Genomic DNA, 18,477 nt, shown 5'->3' on the forward strand with positions numbered 1-18,477 from the left:
CACCAAAAAGTTAATGAAACCTTCTTGCAAGAAAAACAAAATCAAACAGAAAACTCAAAGAAAACCTGAAATTTCAATCAGTATTCAAGAAAAAAAACTTATTCTAAAGTCTTTTATAAAATAGACTCATAGCATATAGTATAAAAATCAGTTTAAATTCAATTTCTTTTATTTTAGGTTTATTTTTTTTTTTATTTGTTCTCTCCATTCACTCTATACTATACAATATTATTCTTCTTTGTAATTGAACATAATAAATTGTACATACAAACTGATAAAATGATGTCATTTATGACTATTTGCTCATAAATTTGTTAACTATGACAAGTGTCTAAACGTACCTACAACCATACGCATTCGTACGTATTTACCCAGCGACCGAACAACCCTTTACCCCGCCCCCACTTTTTGTCTATCACCCTAGCTGAAGAAAAAATAAAATAAACTTTTTCTAATTGTGTAAAAATAATATGACAAATGTAGAAAAATATTTGTGTGAGTGTAAATATGATAAAAATAAATTTACACTGTTATAACTGTAAAAATTCCATGTAAAAATTAATGAATACACCGTTCAAACTACGTAAATACATGCCTACACTTATACGCGGACAATAAATACATATATACTTATGTATGTTTGTACATTTACTAGTACTTTTATTTAAGCTCACATTTACTTTTATTGTTTTACGTTAATTTTTTTGTTTTCTTTTTTTCGTATTTTAAATTGTAGGTGTGTGTTTTACCTTCTTTAACTCTATTTTTTTCATATTTCTTTCCCTATGACTGACTAGAGGTGATGCCAACTATACTTTTTTTTGGTACTTTTTGTTAGCAGTTTAAGTATCTTAACTGTTTTCTTAAGGATCTTTAATACGACTACTCCTTTTTTAGCACGACAATGTCATTAGAGGCAATTGCTTTTATACCATTCTTACTTACAAATAATAAGTTAAATAAGTACTTACAAAGTTCGTTTACAAAGAGACTATTGAGTTTCTTATTTGAGCACGACAATGCCAGAAGAGTCTAGTTCTTTTCTACCATGATCTCTTATAAATAGTTAGTTAAATAAGTACTTACAAAGCTTGATTACAAAGAAATAGCTAAGACGCATAAACTTTTGAGCTTTTGTGAAAAACATAAAAGCTATCATACGTCTATACTCTCTCTCTCTAATAAAATCTGTTTCTCTACTTACTTCTTATTTTAGCACGATAATGTCATTGGAGGCAAGTACTTTTATGCCTTGCCTATTATAAATAAGGAGTTAAATAAGTACTTACGAAGCTCCATTAAAAAGAGATAGCTAAGACGCGTTTCAGTATAATAAGATTAAAAGTACTAAACTTTTTATAAGACACGATATATAATTGCCAGTGAAAAATATGCACTTATGTAGGATATTACAATTTTTCGCTGGGATCCTTTAAAGTTCTTATAACCTATAATTTTAAGACAATTTCAAAGTACTTCGAATTACAACTCTTCAAAAACCAACTGTAAAATCTTCATTTTTTTTTTTTTTTTGAATTGAACTTTTTACTTTGTACTTTTTAAAATTATATAGAAAAAATATCAAAATTAATAACAATAATAAATTCCAAAGTATTAGAACAAAAATCACTAAATTAGCTTTACTCTCAACCTAATTGCAACATCAAGTGCAGCAGGGAAAGGGAATGTTGAGTGAGTGGTGAAAATTAAGTGAATTTTGTTCTTTTCGCAAAAAAAAATAAATATTACTAAATACACAAAACAGTGCTAAATATTAACTAAACTTCAACAGCAACAACTGCAGCACAGTTCTCTTGAACAAGTTTTTTTTTCTATATTGTTTTCGTAGAAATTCTAACACAATTAAACTTGAAAAACTTTCAAACATAAAGTTTGCAGCACACAATTTCCAATTAGTACAAATATTTTTTTTTGTTAAAATAAAAAAAATATAGAAATATAGTAAAATTTGTCACAATTTAAATACTCTAAATATAAAGTTGCTACAAACACTATTAGTTTAAACAATTTCAATTTAATTAATTTAAATTTTTTTTTTAATAAAAATTTAATTCAATCCACAGGTGTTGATAACTGACCAATCATTCAAATGCTTTTTATAAAACAATTAATAATAAGCAATAAATTGTAAATATGACTTGGGGAAAAAATATTTTCAATAAAATCAATGATATTACAGCAATACAACTGTATTTTTTATTATTAAATAATATTGCTAAATAAAATAAGTAAATAAAAATCATATTAAAATCATGTCTCTGTGACAGCAACGTTTGCAATAATAAACAAACTGCACATGATGTTTTATTGAAGGGAAAACTACATACATATACAGTATAAAACTTAATCGAAATCAATAAATATTTATGTATATATATATAAAATCAGGATCGTTGTTGCTGTTCCTTGTAAATGTAATTTTTATTAAAAGTTTATTTAATTAGAAGTAACGGAAACAACTACCGTTAACATTGCAAGAAGAAGAATAAATAAAGTAAAAATATTTAAAGTTGTTAAAATAACTTTTTGTCCATAGGATTATAATTTAAATTGAATAAAAGTTTAACAATTATTCAGTAGAATAGTTTACACTTAAGGAATACTTGAGAATAAAGAGCTACTACACAGAGGGAAAAAATATATACATGCCTGGTTCCAAAACGAAACATTTTCGACAAGTTTTTTAATAACATACGTTCGACAACACAATATAATGTTGACAACGCAACGTTCTCTACATTGCAACAATTTGGTGTTAATTTGGTAGTAGGTATGTATATTTATATTTTCCTCTGTGTAGAGACCTTTTTTTCTGGTCAGTATAAGGGTTTATAAGACTAAGTGTATTACATCGGATTTTATGAATGTATATATCCCAAACTAACTGACTATCACAGTGATGTCATTTAGGAAAAATATTTCTCATGCTTTGAATTCTAAATTAGTAATAACACCAGCATGAAAGAAAAACAATTCTTTGAATTTTTTCAACAACAAAAAATTAATTTTTTTTAGCTAAAAGTTTAATTTTTAGATATTCTTACAAATAATTTACTTAAATTCATATACATATGTTTTTCTTTAAACATTTATGCTTAAATATTTGCCATCTGTTAACACCAATTGTAAATAGGAACATATGAAGTCAATAACCTGTGAATAACCTTAATGTTTTTTTTTTATTATTTTATGTAACAATCGTTTAAGAATAATAGTTTTTAACAATAAAAAAATACGATCAAAGTTTGTATATAGTATTTTCACTGTTTACATTTATGTATGTATTATATAATGTACATATAATACATATATAAATGTAAACAGTGGAAATGCTATATATATAAACTTTGATCGTATTAGAAATAAATAATTTTATGAGTTTTTGTTTACCTAAGTTTATATAAGTAAATATACTTACTCTCCTGTATGGCTGTATGTTGTTGTAGTGATATGTAAACTATTTTACAACAAGTGTAATGGTGCTTTTGTTGTGCGAGTGTGTGTTTTCACATGATTTTTTTTACACTCGAAAGTTTATTGAACTTTTCGTATGGTGATAATGAACACAGAACGTAAATAAATATATGGAGAAAAAATAACAACAACATCGGCAAAATACCGTCTATTATAAATTGTTAAATAAATAGAATAAAATATTATTACAACAACAATAATACATTTTACACATTATTCAATTCATCACACACGTACGCAAATAATACTATACGCCAATATGTAAACAACAGCAGTAACAAGAAAAAAAATTTTCTTGACAGGGATGGAACATCAAAAAAATCTATTTATCTATCTATCTATCTATCTATCTATCTATCTATCTATCTATCTATCTATCTATCTATCTATCTATCTATCTATCTATCTATCTATCTATCTATCTATCTATCTATCTATCTATCTATCTATCTATCTATCTATCTATTTATCTATCTATCTATCTATCTATCTATCTATCTATCTATCTATCTATCTATCTATCTATCTATCTATCTATTTATTTATCTATCTATCTATCTATCTATCTATCTATCTATCTATCTATCTATCTATCTATCTATCTAAAGAGAATACTGTATGATGACGAATACAGAATATACGCTACTTAAAAATCTGTAGAAAACACTGTATAAACAGAATGTTTTCTATAAGAAAACGTTTATAAATAGTATACTGTTATACAAAAACTTTTCTATAGAAGAAGTTTTACAGTTTTTGAAGGAAACTATATAAACTGTCAATTAGAACTGCTTACAAAAACTGTCACATATAAACATATATAAAGTAAAAACCAAAGAATTTCTAAAGAAAAACTGTTATACACATATATATAAATGTAAAAAAATAAACTGTTATACACCTAGAAATACATACAATTTTAAACAGAAGATTAAAAATTTTCCAAAGAAAGTGTAAATTTTTTGAGACTATAACATTTCAAAAACTTAGACCATTTGATCGAAATATATCCGGAGCAATAAACGTAAACAAAATTTGTATGTATTAATTTATGTTGATTCAAGAACTTAATCATTTGTTTATTCAATTGAACCACTGTGCAACGGTAATAGCAAAAACCAATAAAAAATAAAGCTTATTAACTTCGGAATTGAAAGTTCGTGGCTTGATTTCGTATTATATAATAACAACAACATACATACAAATGTTGTTAGTTTTACAGTGTAAATTAAAATGTTATGACAAAATAGCAACAACACCATTGATAGCGATAATTACTATAAGCAATAAATAATTATAACTTATGTACGAACGAGTCTGAGTAACTACAACAGTAATGATTAGAACTTCTCACATTCGAACCAGCCAGAGGGCGGGTTGTAAAAAGTCTGATGAACAAACAAACAAAATAAAATAGAGTACTTTTGTAAAACTAACAACTTATGTATACACATGCTTATATGAATATATATTTTTTTAATAAACGATAAGAACATTTCTGTTGATTTTTTTTTACAAAAGTTGAAGGTCACTTCAGACATAGACTTATATGATTCCATTGTTTTTGGTATGTTTTTTTTAAATATTGAAATGTGTATGCTTTTTGGCATATTGTATGTATGTATTGGCTGCTATGTAGTTGGCGGGGGTGTTTACATAAACAGTTAAGTACTTTTTTTGTTCTAGTCTAGGGTGGAGAGTGGGCATAGCAACTAGTCTCTAAACTTTTACACATACATTAAATATTTTTTAACATTATTTCTTTATAATGAATGTTTACATTGTAAATATCACATGCGTAAATTTTTATTTTTTTATTAATACCTATCTATAAACTATTTTATTTTTTCCACACACAGATTATGTAACCTTAATAGAATGTAGAATTTAAATTAGTGTAAAATAATAAAGTAAAAAAAATCATGTGAGAATTAAAAAATCGTGACAAAAAAAAACAGACAAATAAAAATGTAGTAGAGTTTTGGGAAAAGTTATGTTAATAAAAAATTTATTAGTTTATCTGTTATCTGCTTTTATATTTTATGTAAATTTTAGAATCGTAAAAATCTATTATGTTTTCAGCTTTAACACACTTATAGTATTTAGTAGTTAAATTTTGCAAAATAATATAGATTTGAAATGTTTTGTGCACTTAACTAAAGGTACGTTCAAACCTACCAAATACTTGTCGAAAATATTAAGATTCGTTCAAAGTCGACATATTGATTTCCTTTAAATATTTATTTATTTACACAAACGTTTTTTCATTGTTTCAACCTTATTTGCTATTACCAAAAATTATATAAGAAAATCAAATATTTGATTTTGCTCGTTACTAATATAAACTAAAGGCTTGTCTATAGCCTTAACCTGCCTATAGACTATAGACTTGTTTATACACTAAACTGTAGAAAGTTTGAACAATAGACATGTCCATATTTTAAGCTACAGCCTTGTATATAGCCTACACAATAGTTTTTTTCTGTAATCTAAACTATACATTTATCTATAGTCGAAACTATAAAGTTTTTAGGTCTAAACGATAAACTTGTCTATAGTCTAAAAATACTGCAGTCCACATGTCTACAGTCTGATCTATAGACATGTCTACAGTATTGCCTATAGACATGATTTTAGCCTAAACTATAGACTTGTTTTTTTTTAACTATTTTAACTATATACACTAAACTATAGACTTGTCTGTACACTAAACTATAGAATTGTGTAAAGTCCAAACTGTAGACTTTTCATTAATCTATATTTTAGATTTGTTATAGTCTAAACTATAAAGTTCTTTAGTCTAAACGATAAACTTGTCTGTACTTGACTTATCTACAGACTGACCTATAGACTTGTCCACAGTCTGACCTATACTACAGACTTCTCCATAGTTTAAACTATAGACTTGTCTATAGTCTGTACTAAAGAATTGACTATTCTGAATCATAGACTATAGTTTAAACTGTAGACTTGTCTAAAGTCTGAATTATAGACTTGTAACTTGCATAACCAAAATAATTTATCAAATGACAACTGCAAGCAGGCCTCACACTAATTTATTATTGTTTGTTTATTTCTTGCAACTGCATTTAGCCGGTTGTTGTTTTTGTTTGTTTACTGCAGTTTCTATATACTCTCTTTCTCTCTCTCTCTTTATCTCAATTTTACTCTTTCTCATTCATTCAATGATTTGCTCATTTCAATCGATCAAAACAAACAATCAAATATACACAGATACAAACTCACACATGAGTGTATGTATATGAATTTATATTTTGAAACGTTTTTTTTTCTATACTTTCGCTTTCGTATAGAATTGAAAGTGAAATTTTTCAAATAAAAATTTATTTTCTTGATTCTTTATTATTAAATGATCGTTTGTTGTGTTATGTGTTTGCACGAATTAAATTAAATTAATTAATTTATTTATTTACTTACAATGTATTTTTGGTATTTTCTTTTTGTTTAAAATAAATAAATAAATATTTTTTGTTGGTATTTTTTTGCTTTCATTTAATATGTAGTATTTTATAGATAATTTTTTCTGTGCTGTTGCTGTGCTTACGTAAATTAAATATATATATTTTTTTAATTTTGACAGAAAAAAAAAACATTTTTTGTTGTTATTTAAAATTTTTATACTTTACGTTGTTGCGCAATTCCCTTAGATTATCATTTAAAAACAAACGAAAAAAGTTTTTTTTTGTTTTTATTTTATTTTAATTACTATGTTTAAATAGATAATTATTGTTGTTGTTTTTTGTTCAAATAAATTTACATTGTCAGCTGGTTCAAAAAAAAAAAACACATCTAATATTATTTGGTTTTTACTGATAAGATTAATATATCGCTTTATCTCTCAATATCTCTTATAGGCTCGCCACTTTTACTCGAGAGTAAAAGTACTTTTGTATATTTTTGATTTAGTTTTTTTATAGTATTAAGGGAATTTTTTTATTTTATTATGCTATAAGAATAGGCGTGTGTATGATTCTATTTTGGCCTTCATATTTGGAAGTTTCACATTGGCATTGAAATTTCATTAACATTAAGATGATAAGGTGACAATTCTTTTTAGGCCTATACAAACATAATTAGTTGATAATAATATGTTTTGCTTTGAATTGTTTATAAATTCTTGTATAAATTTTGTATCATTATATTTTACCGTTCTAATGAAAGTACACTGAGAGACAAAAGGGTAATATATACATCAATCAAATGCTTAAACTTTTTCTAAATGAATAGGTGTCATATGTCCCACTATTTGTAGGAATATCTTTTATACGATGTATATTAATATACTAAATATGAAAAATAATAAAAAATTTCCAGACTAGACTATAGACTAAAATATAGTCTTGGCTATAGACTAGAATATAGACTAGACTATAGACTAGACTATAGACTAGACTATAGACTAGACTATAGACTAGACTATAGACTAGACTATTGACTAGACTATAGACTAGACTACAGACTAGACTATAGACTAGACTATAGACTAGACTATAGACTAGACAATAGACTAGACAATAGACTAGACTATAGACTAGACTATAGACTAGACTATAGACTAGCCTATAGACTAGCCTATAGACTAGACTATAGTCTAGCCTATAGACTAGCCTATAGACTAGACTATAGACTAGACTATAGACTAGACTATAGACTAGACTATAGACTAGACTATAGACTAGACTATAGACTAGACTATAGACTAGACTATAGACTAGACTATAGACTAGACTATAGACTAGACTATAGACTAGACTATAGACTAGACTATAGACTAGACTATAGACTAGACTATAGACTAGACTATAGACTAGACTATAGACTAGACTATAGACTAGACTATAGACTAGACTATAGACTAGACTATAGACTAGACTATAGACTAGACTATAGACTAGACTATAGACTATAAACTAGACTATAGACTAGACTATAGGCTAGACTATAAACTAGACTATAGATTAGACTATAGACTAGACTATAGACTAGACTATAGGCTAGACTATAGACTATAAACTAGACTAGACCACAGACTAGACTATCGACTAGACCGTAAACCAGACTATAGATTATTGAAATCACTATTCTGAACGCACCAGATATTTTTGAGATCCAAATATACAAAATTTCTATCAGACATAATCTCAAAATCTGGTAAATCGTTTCATTATTAGTGGAAATATAAGAAAAAATTCCAACAATTAAATTTTAGATGACTGCACACTTTCTGCATTACTTTGAAGGTGTTAAATAATGACATACTCAACAAATTGTATAATGACGTGTCATTATCCTCGTTGGCTTATTTAACTTACTAAATGTCACCGAGCGTTAGAACATGCTTCCAATGACATTACCGTTTCAAAATAATGTCTAAAGTTTTTGAGCATAGGGGGGCAAGTGCTTACCCCGATTGCTTACAAAAAAGTACTTAAATAAAAAAAATATATTTTTTTAAAGAAACAACAACCTTTTATTGTTGAAAAAAACGTTTTTTTCAAATTTTATCCAAGCATTGCCTAAAGCTTATATTCCAAAGATCGTTTGATTTCAAAACTTACTCAAAATTAAAGCTTTACAGTTTTTTATCAGTTAATTAACAACTTATTGTTGCTTCTTTTTCTCTCTCACAAATTGTAAAGCATATCTAGAGCATGTACTTTTATTATTTAATAATTTTTGTTTTTGTTGTTATTTGTACTTTTTTATACAAAAGTTTTAGTAACATATTTATTTATTTATGTTATTGTCATACGTTCTCTCCTCATGTTTGTAAGTTTGTTTGTTCTCCCAAATTTAGCGCGTGAGAGTTTATTTGTGTGTGTTTGTTTAAATTTGATAATTTTACTTCAAGGTCATTTTTATTTTGATAATTTTGTTTCTTGACATTTAGTTTGTCATTTCAGTATTTGTTGTTGTTGTTTTTTCTATTTTAAATATTGAATTACTTGAAGGTAATTAAAAAGTCAAAGATTTAGTTTCAGTTATTCTGTTGGTCTTTTTCTTTCTTGAAGAATTCTGAGAATTAAATAAAATGCATACAAAATAAAATAAGTGATGGAAATGTTTTTTTTTTTTTTTTTTTGCTTTTTTGGGTTAATTATACTTTATAACAAGGTAAATTTAAAATTTGTTGTTAAAATATTTTTAAGGTCTAGGTCAGGTTTAGGATTACAAATTTTAAAAATACATTTGCTTAAACTAAAGAAAATTTTTAGAAAATTTCAAAAATCTTGTTTAATTAATGTTAAAAATAAAAAATCATTTACATTTCCCTCTTAAATTTAAATTCCTGTCAGATTTCATTTAAAAAAAAAAAAAAAATATGTCAAATATTTGTTATGGATTACCAAAAAATTGTGATCACTTAAAGTTGTCAGACGTCATGCTGTATTCAATAAGTTCACAACATTAGTAATGTTTTACACATTTAGCAATTTTGTGTTTAAAATTTCTATTACTTAAAAGAAAATGGCGAAAATATAAACACACCTATGTAGTAATAAAAATAAAATTTCCAAAAAAAGATTATATATATTTTCATAAAGAAACGAAAACTTTTATTTTGATACTCTCCTCCCAACAAAACTCGTGATCTAGTTAACGAAAAATACACACACTACCTAAACTTACATACTACCAACACAAACAAAATTAACAATTAGTTAAATTTAGAAAAAAAATGTTTAAATATTTTAGTTGCTAAAATATTTTTTGCTGCTGCTGCTGACTTTTCTCAAATACAAAGTTTATGTAATAAACCATATGTATTTAAACAAAAACAAAAACAACTACAATTATAGCAAAAACAATAATAATAATAAAAATTTTGTTCCACAAAAACAAATTTATTGTATGTACAAATTTAGAACACATACATACTCATACATAAACATTTAGTACTAAAAATGTTTTGATTTCAGTTTTGCTCAGCACAACAATAATAAAATACCCAGTAAAAACTTACATTGAAAAATAATATAAAACAATAATTCTTATTTTAACGCTGCTCGCTTATAAAAAGTTGTTTAGTTTTATTAACTCACACACCTACATAAAATATGTGTAAGTACAAATCATTAGCAAGTTCTTGCTGGGTATGTATAATATATTCGATTTTAATTTTTGCAAAAAAAAATATATGATAACAAATACAATTTGTTTTATATATTACAAGCGCCACACATGCCACCACTAACCAACAAATCAACCCACCACCCTACTGATCATCATCACCATCCATCCTCAAATTATTTCCATATGTTTATTGTTATTTTTCACTCTCGATCTCTCTTTGTGGTTTGTGTGATCATTTATTTATTTATTTTATTGTTAAGTTTAGTAAAGCTTTTGTTGTTGTTTTTTGTAAACATGATGGAGCAGTGTTCTCATTTTTTTTTTTTTGCTTGATCACATCATTGTGATTGAACAATATGTTTTTATTCTCATTTAGATAGTGGGGAATGTGTGTAAAGTAAAAATGTGTGAAAATTCGTTTATGTTTACAAAGTCATTAAATGTTTTAACTAAGCATTTGGATATACAATTACGAAAAATTATTCACATAACTTTCTATGCTATTTTGATATATTTTTAATAATGTAGGATCATAACTCCCATATAAGGACTTCATTTGAACATACGTATGTTTTAGGTTGAAGGTCGGATAAATTAAATTTCTTTTTTATGACAAATACTTACACACACTTAAGTTACACTTTTAGTAAAAAATGATTTAATAATAAATATAAGTTTAATCTTTGTTCACTGTTATTTTATTTCATTTATAAAAAATACTGATAAGAATTCTATATACGTACATATGTATGTATACATACATATATGTATGTATATTTTCTAATTTTATATATGTATGTACATACATATGTATGTATTTAACAATGCTTTACTTTTGCACTATCGTTTTAATTTGTGCATGTGTACACTCTCACTTGTTACTACATTGAAAAGGAAAGTGTATTATTTTTTGCTTGTACTTTTTTGATAAGAATTCAAAAAATTGCAATAAAAAAATTATTTTTAATGGTGGTTCTTTGTAAAAACAAAAAAAAATATTTTTTTTTACAACAATAATAAATTTACATGGTATTGTTATTGTTATTAAGAAGGCGATATAAGCTATTATATTATAGAGATACTAAACACCTATATTTTTATTTTTAGTACCTGATAAGGGGAAATATTTTAATGATTGAAAGTAGGGAATTTTATAGCAATAGGAAATTATTGCAGTCTTAGAAATACATATGTATTTTGCGAAAAAGCTATTTGATACGTATTAATAACAATTATTGCTCATACGATCTGTAGAACATACTACATATGAACATATTTCGAACGGATACACAAATATATATTGATTTTTATTTTTTTTTTATAATTTTATATTATATAGTCTAGTCTAGTCTAAACTATAGTCTAGTCTGCAGTCTAGTCTATAGTCTAAAAACTTAGTCTATAGTCTAGCTAATAGTCTAGTCTACAATCTAGTCTATAGTCTAGTCTATAGTCTAGTCTATAGTCTAGTCTATAGTCTAGTCTATAGTCTAGTCTATAGTCTAGTCTATAGTCTAGTCTATAGTCTAGTCTATAGTCTAGTCTATAGTCTAGTCTATAGTCTAGTCTATAGTCTAGTCTATAGTCTAGTCTATAGTCTAGTCTATAGTCTAGTCTATAGACTAGTCTATAGTCTATTCTATAGTCTAGTCTATAGTCTAACCTAGTCTAATCTATAGTCCAGTCTATAATATAGTCTCTAGTTTAGTCTAGTTTTTAAATATAAGATAAATTCAAATAAGGGCAGCGGCATAGATTATATAAATACATACTAGCAAATGTATATGTACATATACTTAGTAATTGTTTATCTACATACATAGTTGTTGTTTTTAAAGTATTAAAAGATGTTTTTAAAATGTGTTTACCATATATTTTAATTTATTCGATCTTCTTGTTTGTTATTTTTCTCTAATATACAATATAAGTATGAACCAGACTCAAACTCTTACATGCCCCCTTTAACCCACCCTCTAGTTAAAACTTTAAACAACAAAAGTAATTCAAAAAGTAAAGAGGTTGTTGTTGTTTATCAATAAATATGTAGATTTTAGTAATCAAATGCAATACACAATGAAACTAACGGTGTTGATTGAGTGTATTTGATATTAGTATTAGTATGAGTGTGTGTTTTTGTGTAAAGGAAAAGGTGTGTTTATACATATAGGAAAAACATTGCACACCCACACATAGATGCAAACAGTCATATAAAGTGTGTAGATAACAATATAAACTAATACAAATATTGTTGCAAATTAGCCTTTAACACATTTATATACCATAGTTTGTATATTAGTTTATACACACATACATATATATGTAAGTTTAATTGTACATACATATGTATGTATAACAATCCTACATATAAACATATTTATTGCATACTTATACAATAAATAGCAACAAATATATTGTTTCCATTTTAAATTCTCACACATGTGTATCTATTGATTTACGTATAAATTAACTATATCGGTGAGTGTATGTATGTAAGTGTGTGTAGTATATTGTTTATAAGCCACGTGCATTTAATTACATATTTACTGTCATTATTAGGTTCAAGTAGAAAATTGATGTAGTGTATGAATATGTTTAATAATGATGGTTATGCATTTTCAAATTTTACACCCACACATACCATACCACATATAAACATGTAATAGTATTAATGCATACACGTGTGTATAAATAGGGGGCAGTATAGGAAGTTGAATTAAAATTCTATCAATGATTAAAAACTAGTCGGCCATATTTGAATTTTTTACATACCCATATTGATCCTACACTCTCTTTAAAATTAACCGATCGACTCATACTTTTTTTCTGAGTCATTAAGAACATGTCTGTCTGTTCGTTCTTGAAAATATTGTGGTACAAAGACAATTGTTGCAACATGTTGTTGTCGTACGTATGTATATACTTTGTCAACTGATGTTATTGAAAAATTATAAACACTTTGATGTAATTTTGGTACCAGGCGTTTATATTTCTCTTTTCCTCTGTATACAGGTCGCAATTTTCATGATATTTTCATTAAATTTGAACCAAATATATGTTTGGATGAACTTATTCATCACTCTTAATATGTGAATAGTTTTCACCTATGTTTTTCATTAACTTAATTAAAATTTAAGTGCCACATCTGAAAATGTATATAATCTTTTTTAAACATATAAATGACTTCAACGTTATAATAAAAAAAATAATTTTTCAGCTTACACTCGTATATTCGTGCATATCTGTTTATGACATTTAGCAGTAAAAGTGTTTTGTTTGTTTATTTATATATTAATTTTGATTCGAAATTATCAAAATAAATAATAACAAATTAAAATGCATTAATTTCAAGCACATGCTTACACATACCAACGCAAACATAACATAATACAGTATGTTAAATATAATTTACATGTGTATGTGTGTGTGTGTAATTTAAATTGTTTAATAATTTGAACTTTACTCAACACACAACAATGCAATACATATTCGCAAAGTGAAGTTTGCATTAGAATTTTCCTATAAAATCTTAAATGTTAAATTTTCATTAATATTGAATATTGAATTTAATGCAAAGTTATTTATAAAAACATAGAATAAATAGAATAGAATAAATTTTCTGCACATTTGATTATTTTACAGGTGTTGTTATGTATGTGTCTGTATCTAGGTAATTACGCAGATACATTGTTAGAGATATGTTTGTATTTTAAAATTTATTTGTTTATAATTTAAGAGAATTAGACATACATACATATGTATTATTATAAATTCTAAACCAAAAAAGCCATTAAAATCAATAAAACGTATGTAATATAAACTTGGACATACAAATATAAATAGTTCTAGATGTTTAAATCATAGACAAAAACTTAACTAGTTAGTACATTTAAAAATGTTTATAATATTATAACATCATGGAAACTAACACAAATGCTGCTCTTTTTCATGTCTCCACTGTTTGTTTATCTGCAATATGTTTTATTATCTTAAATTAACCAATATTTTCTAACTAATAGACATATTAATTAAATAATCTACATTACAAAAATTTTAATAAAAACACTATTTTTTCTAACATACAATATCATTAGCAATAATTTATATTTATTAGAAAAGTTGAAAAAATAACTTAATAATTAATAATTTTCAATTAAAAATTACAATGTTATGGTTAATTAAAAACATGTTATACGTTTAGAATTTTAATTAATAACAGTTATCAATTTAAGAGTTTTTTTTTTTATAAAATATAATGATTTAATATACATATGTGAAATTTAATTACGAAACATATTGTTAAGTTATTAAATTATTTTCGTTTATTATTTTTATTTTAGGTACAATACTGACCTAGGAGCTATGGACCAGCAATTTTGTTTACGCTGGAACAATCATCCGACAAATTTAACCGGTGTCCTCACCTCATTGTTGCAAAGAGAAGCACTTTGCGATGTTACATTAGCCTGTGAAGGTGAGACAGTTAAGGTGAGTTAAAGATTTGAATTATTGCTTTTTATTTAAACTTAATTTATAGAAAACATTTATAGCAACATGTTGCTGGCAACATACATACATAGATTTATGCAAGACACACAGAATTGAGAAGAAGAATATTTCTTCTTTAATCTTCTTTTACAAATTTCGCAAAAGTTTCTCAACAAATGTTGCTGATTGTCAACCGTTCCAATCTAATTCCACAACTTGTTGCTAACCAAAAACATGTTAAAATTTAATTTTCTTGATTCACTCTGGATAGACTACTTTCCACACGCGTGTAAAGAGTACTCCACCAAGGACTTATAATTGTAATGACCTAAGTGCGGACCACGTAAATCAACCATGCAACAAGATCTCATGTAGTGCTGTTGTTATCAAAAAGTCAATACTTTTGATTTTGTTTTTTCAATTATCAACATCATTCTACAGTTTCCTTATAAAATGGCAACATGTTGTGAAGATAATTTTCTTTCTCATTACATAAATTTCTATATTGAATACAAATTTTATAATTTAGTTTTAAAAGAAATAGTTTAAAGTATTGGATTTTTAAAAAATTTTACATTTTTAACTTCTTAGCAACATGTTGCTGGCAAAAAAACATATACTTTAAAGATTTTTAAAGTGTAAACTTTAGAAAAAAAATAATCTTACATAATTACTTTAGCACAACACCTTGTCAACTGTGGCACTTAGTTATAACCAAGCGTTAATAACAGCAAAGGCTTAAAAAACCAAAAGCATTTTTTCCTTGTCATTAGATTATGTTGCAGAACTTTATTATGACAAAAAAAATATGGTCACTTGCATGTTAGCCCTCCTGTAATTAAAAGTACAATTGAGAAAATGCCTCAATTATACAGACAATTTATACACAATTGTCAGCAACAATAAGTTGGTTTTTTTCTACGTTTCTTTGGGATTCCAGCAACAAATTCTTACCATATGTGGGTACATACATACATACAGATGTATGTATATATGTCCGTACATCTGTATATTATTTGACAAATTTGATTTTACAAAGTCACTGTTATTGCGGCTGACTTCAACAGCAGCCAATATGGTTAAAGTTGCAAAGGTACCATCAACCAACTGACCAAACGACCAATACAATACTCATGCATATTGTATGTGTTTGCTATGTAAAACTTAATTCACTTTACAACTCAATGTGTCAAATTAAACTCTGGTCCGGATGCATGGAAATATAAATAAATTGCAATGTTGAAAAAGTTCGACACACGTTTTATATTTTATTTTATTTTTTTTACACTCAAACACTTGCACACGCCATGCCACGTCACATCATGGCGGCGGCGGCATACACAAGCTTGAACGGAAATAAAATGTAAAGAACAGAGTAGCAAAATATAGAATAAAAATATATTGGCAGGAACAAAAAGCAAAAATAGAAAACAAAAACTGTAAAGAAACTGCATTGTCATGAGAAGGCATCAATTTATTACAGGACAATTGTCGCAAATCCTGTAAGTGTTAAAATAGCAGTGAAATACCTTTAGTATGACTGAAAACGACTAACGGTAATGTTTGCCATAAAGCAACAGGTTTTTCTTTTTCTCATAGTCGTATTGCACCAAGCAGGGATGGAAAATTCGTTACTAATTTTTAACATCCGAAAATATTTTTAAAATTAGAAGAAGACCTAATTACTGCCCCATTAAAAGAATAATAAATTTGATTATATACAAAATTAAAAAATGTATAGTCGGTCATAACCGACAATTTTTATAATTTCTAAATTTAGTAGAGAAATCGAATCTGGACACACAGAAAGACGGACGGACAGACGGACATAACTAAATCGACTAAGAAAGTGATTCTGAGCTGATAAGTATACTTTAAGGTGGTTGTAGGACCAATATTTTTGGGTGTTACAAACATCATCACAAACGGATAATACCCTCCCCACTATACTGATGTAGGGTAAAACAACAAGTAAAAATTCTATATTCGGCAGTGTTGAATCTTATATACCCTTCAGTGTTTATTTTTTTAATTTATGAATATAATTTCAAATTTCCAGCCCTGCTAAAAGTACCTTTCTATTCCTGTCTTTTGCTATAACAAGTATTTTTCAAAGTTTTCTTTTTTTTTAATTTTGCAATTTATGAACCGATTAGTTTTAATAAGAAGAAACTCAGTAGCATGTCTAACATTAGACATTCATTAGAAAATTGATTTTAATGAACACAAAAGATCAAGAATTTATGTTTAAAAACTTACATGTAACTTTCTCATGCAGATGAAGGGTATAACAAACCCCAAGATGATTATTTGGGGGCCTTTCATTTTTAAAGGGTTTTCTTCTAATATAGGCCTAATCTAGTCTTTGACATGATTATTTTATAAACCAAAAAAATCTCGATTTTACAAACAAGAGTGTAATAAAATTTCGGATCACAAATTTTAAGATAATACCTTTTTGAGTTTGTTTGAAATATGTCACAATTAAATTATACGAACATAAATCCAATCAAATTTCATTCACCAAGTTCGACAATTATTTCTTATTTCATATTACCTAAAAGTATCATTTATAAATTTTTACTTTCCATCTCTGCATATATAAGGTCCTCTTACATGATGCACAAGAGATTGAAAGACTACGAATTAGTAGAATAGAGAACAGTGGCGTAAATATTTAATAAATGAATTGTTGCCAATTCGTAGTTGACAGTATTGTCATCAAAGAACGAAACTAAAAATAAGTATGTATTTTGACACTGAGACAAAAGTCTAGTAATAATATTTATTACAGCTTTACATGTCATTTTAACAAATACATACATAAAGAGTTCTTTTTCATTTTTTACATGGAGTCCATGAAAACAAATTAATAAAAGCAATTTCAATAATTTTTCACAAAAATTTTCTTTCAGTGTAAAATTTTTATTCGGTGTAGTAAATATCAGGTAGTAATGGTAATAAGTATGAATGTATGAAAGAAGGATAATAACGATAGTAATATGATAATTGACATGTCAGATAAATCACGTTAACAATAAACTGTTAAAACGTTTAAATGCTCTCAAGTGACAATAGATATGTATTTTATAAGACATTTACAACTTATGGCAATAAAACTTATATTAAATACGTGCTTATAATACACATGTATTAATTTTCTTAATATTTCTATTTTAGGCACATCAAGCCATATTATCAGCATGCAGTCCATATTTCGAAACTATATTCCTGCAGAACCAACATCCACATCCCATCATCTATTTGAAAGATGTCAGATACTCAGAAATACGTTCCCTGCTAGATTTCATGTACAAGGGCGAAGTAAATGTCGGCCAAAGTTCATTACCGATGTTCCTCAAAACAGCCGAAAGTCTGCAGGTATGTTAAAGCATTTATCCG

The 18,477-nt window shown here is 26.5% G+C and overlaps 1 protein-coding gene across 8 annotated transcripts in view; it reads left to right on the forward strand.

Annotated features, from left to right (window-relative positions):
* LOC111681546 (sex determination protein fruitless) overlaps positions 1-18,477 on the forward strand; it is a 415,139-nt gene that overhangs the window by 360,529 nt on the left and 36,133 nt on the right. For all 8 annotated transcript variants that reach the window (XM_046948225.1, XM_046948229.1, XM_046948231.1 and 5 more), the window contains 2 exons: positions 14,928-15,075; positions 18,256-18,456. In XM_046948225.1, the coding sequence (XP_046804181.1) occupies positions 14,928-15,075; positions 18,256-18,456 (349 nt within the window). The remainder of the gene's footprint in view (positions 1-14,927; positions 15,076-18,255; positions 18,457-18,477) is intronic.

Source organism: Lucilia cuprina, chromosome 4 (assembly GCF_022045245.1).
Source record: "Lucilia cuprina isolate Lc7/37 chromosome 4, ASM2204524v1, whole genome shotgun sequence".
Taxonomy (NCBI): Eukaryota; Metazoa; Arthropoda; class Insecta; order Diptera; family Calliphoridae; genus Lucilia; species Lucilia cuprina.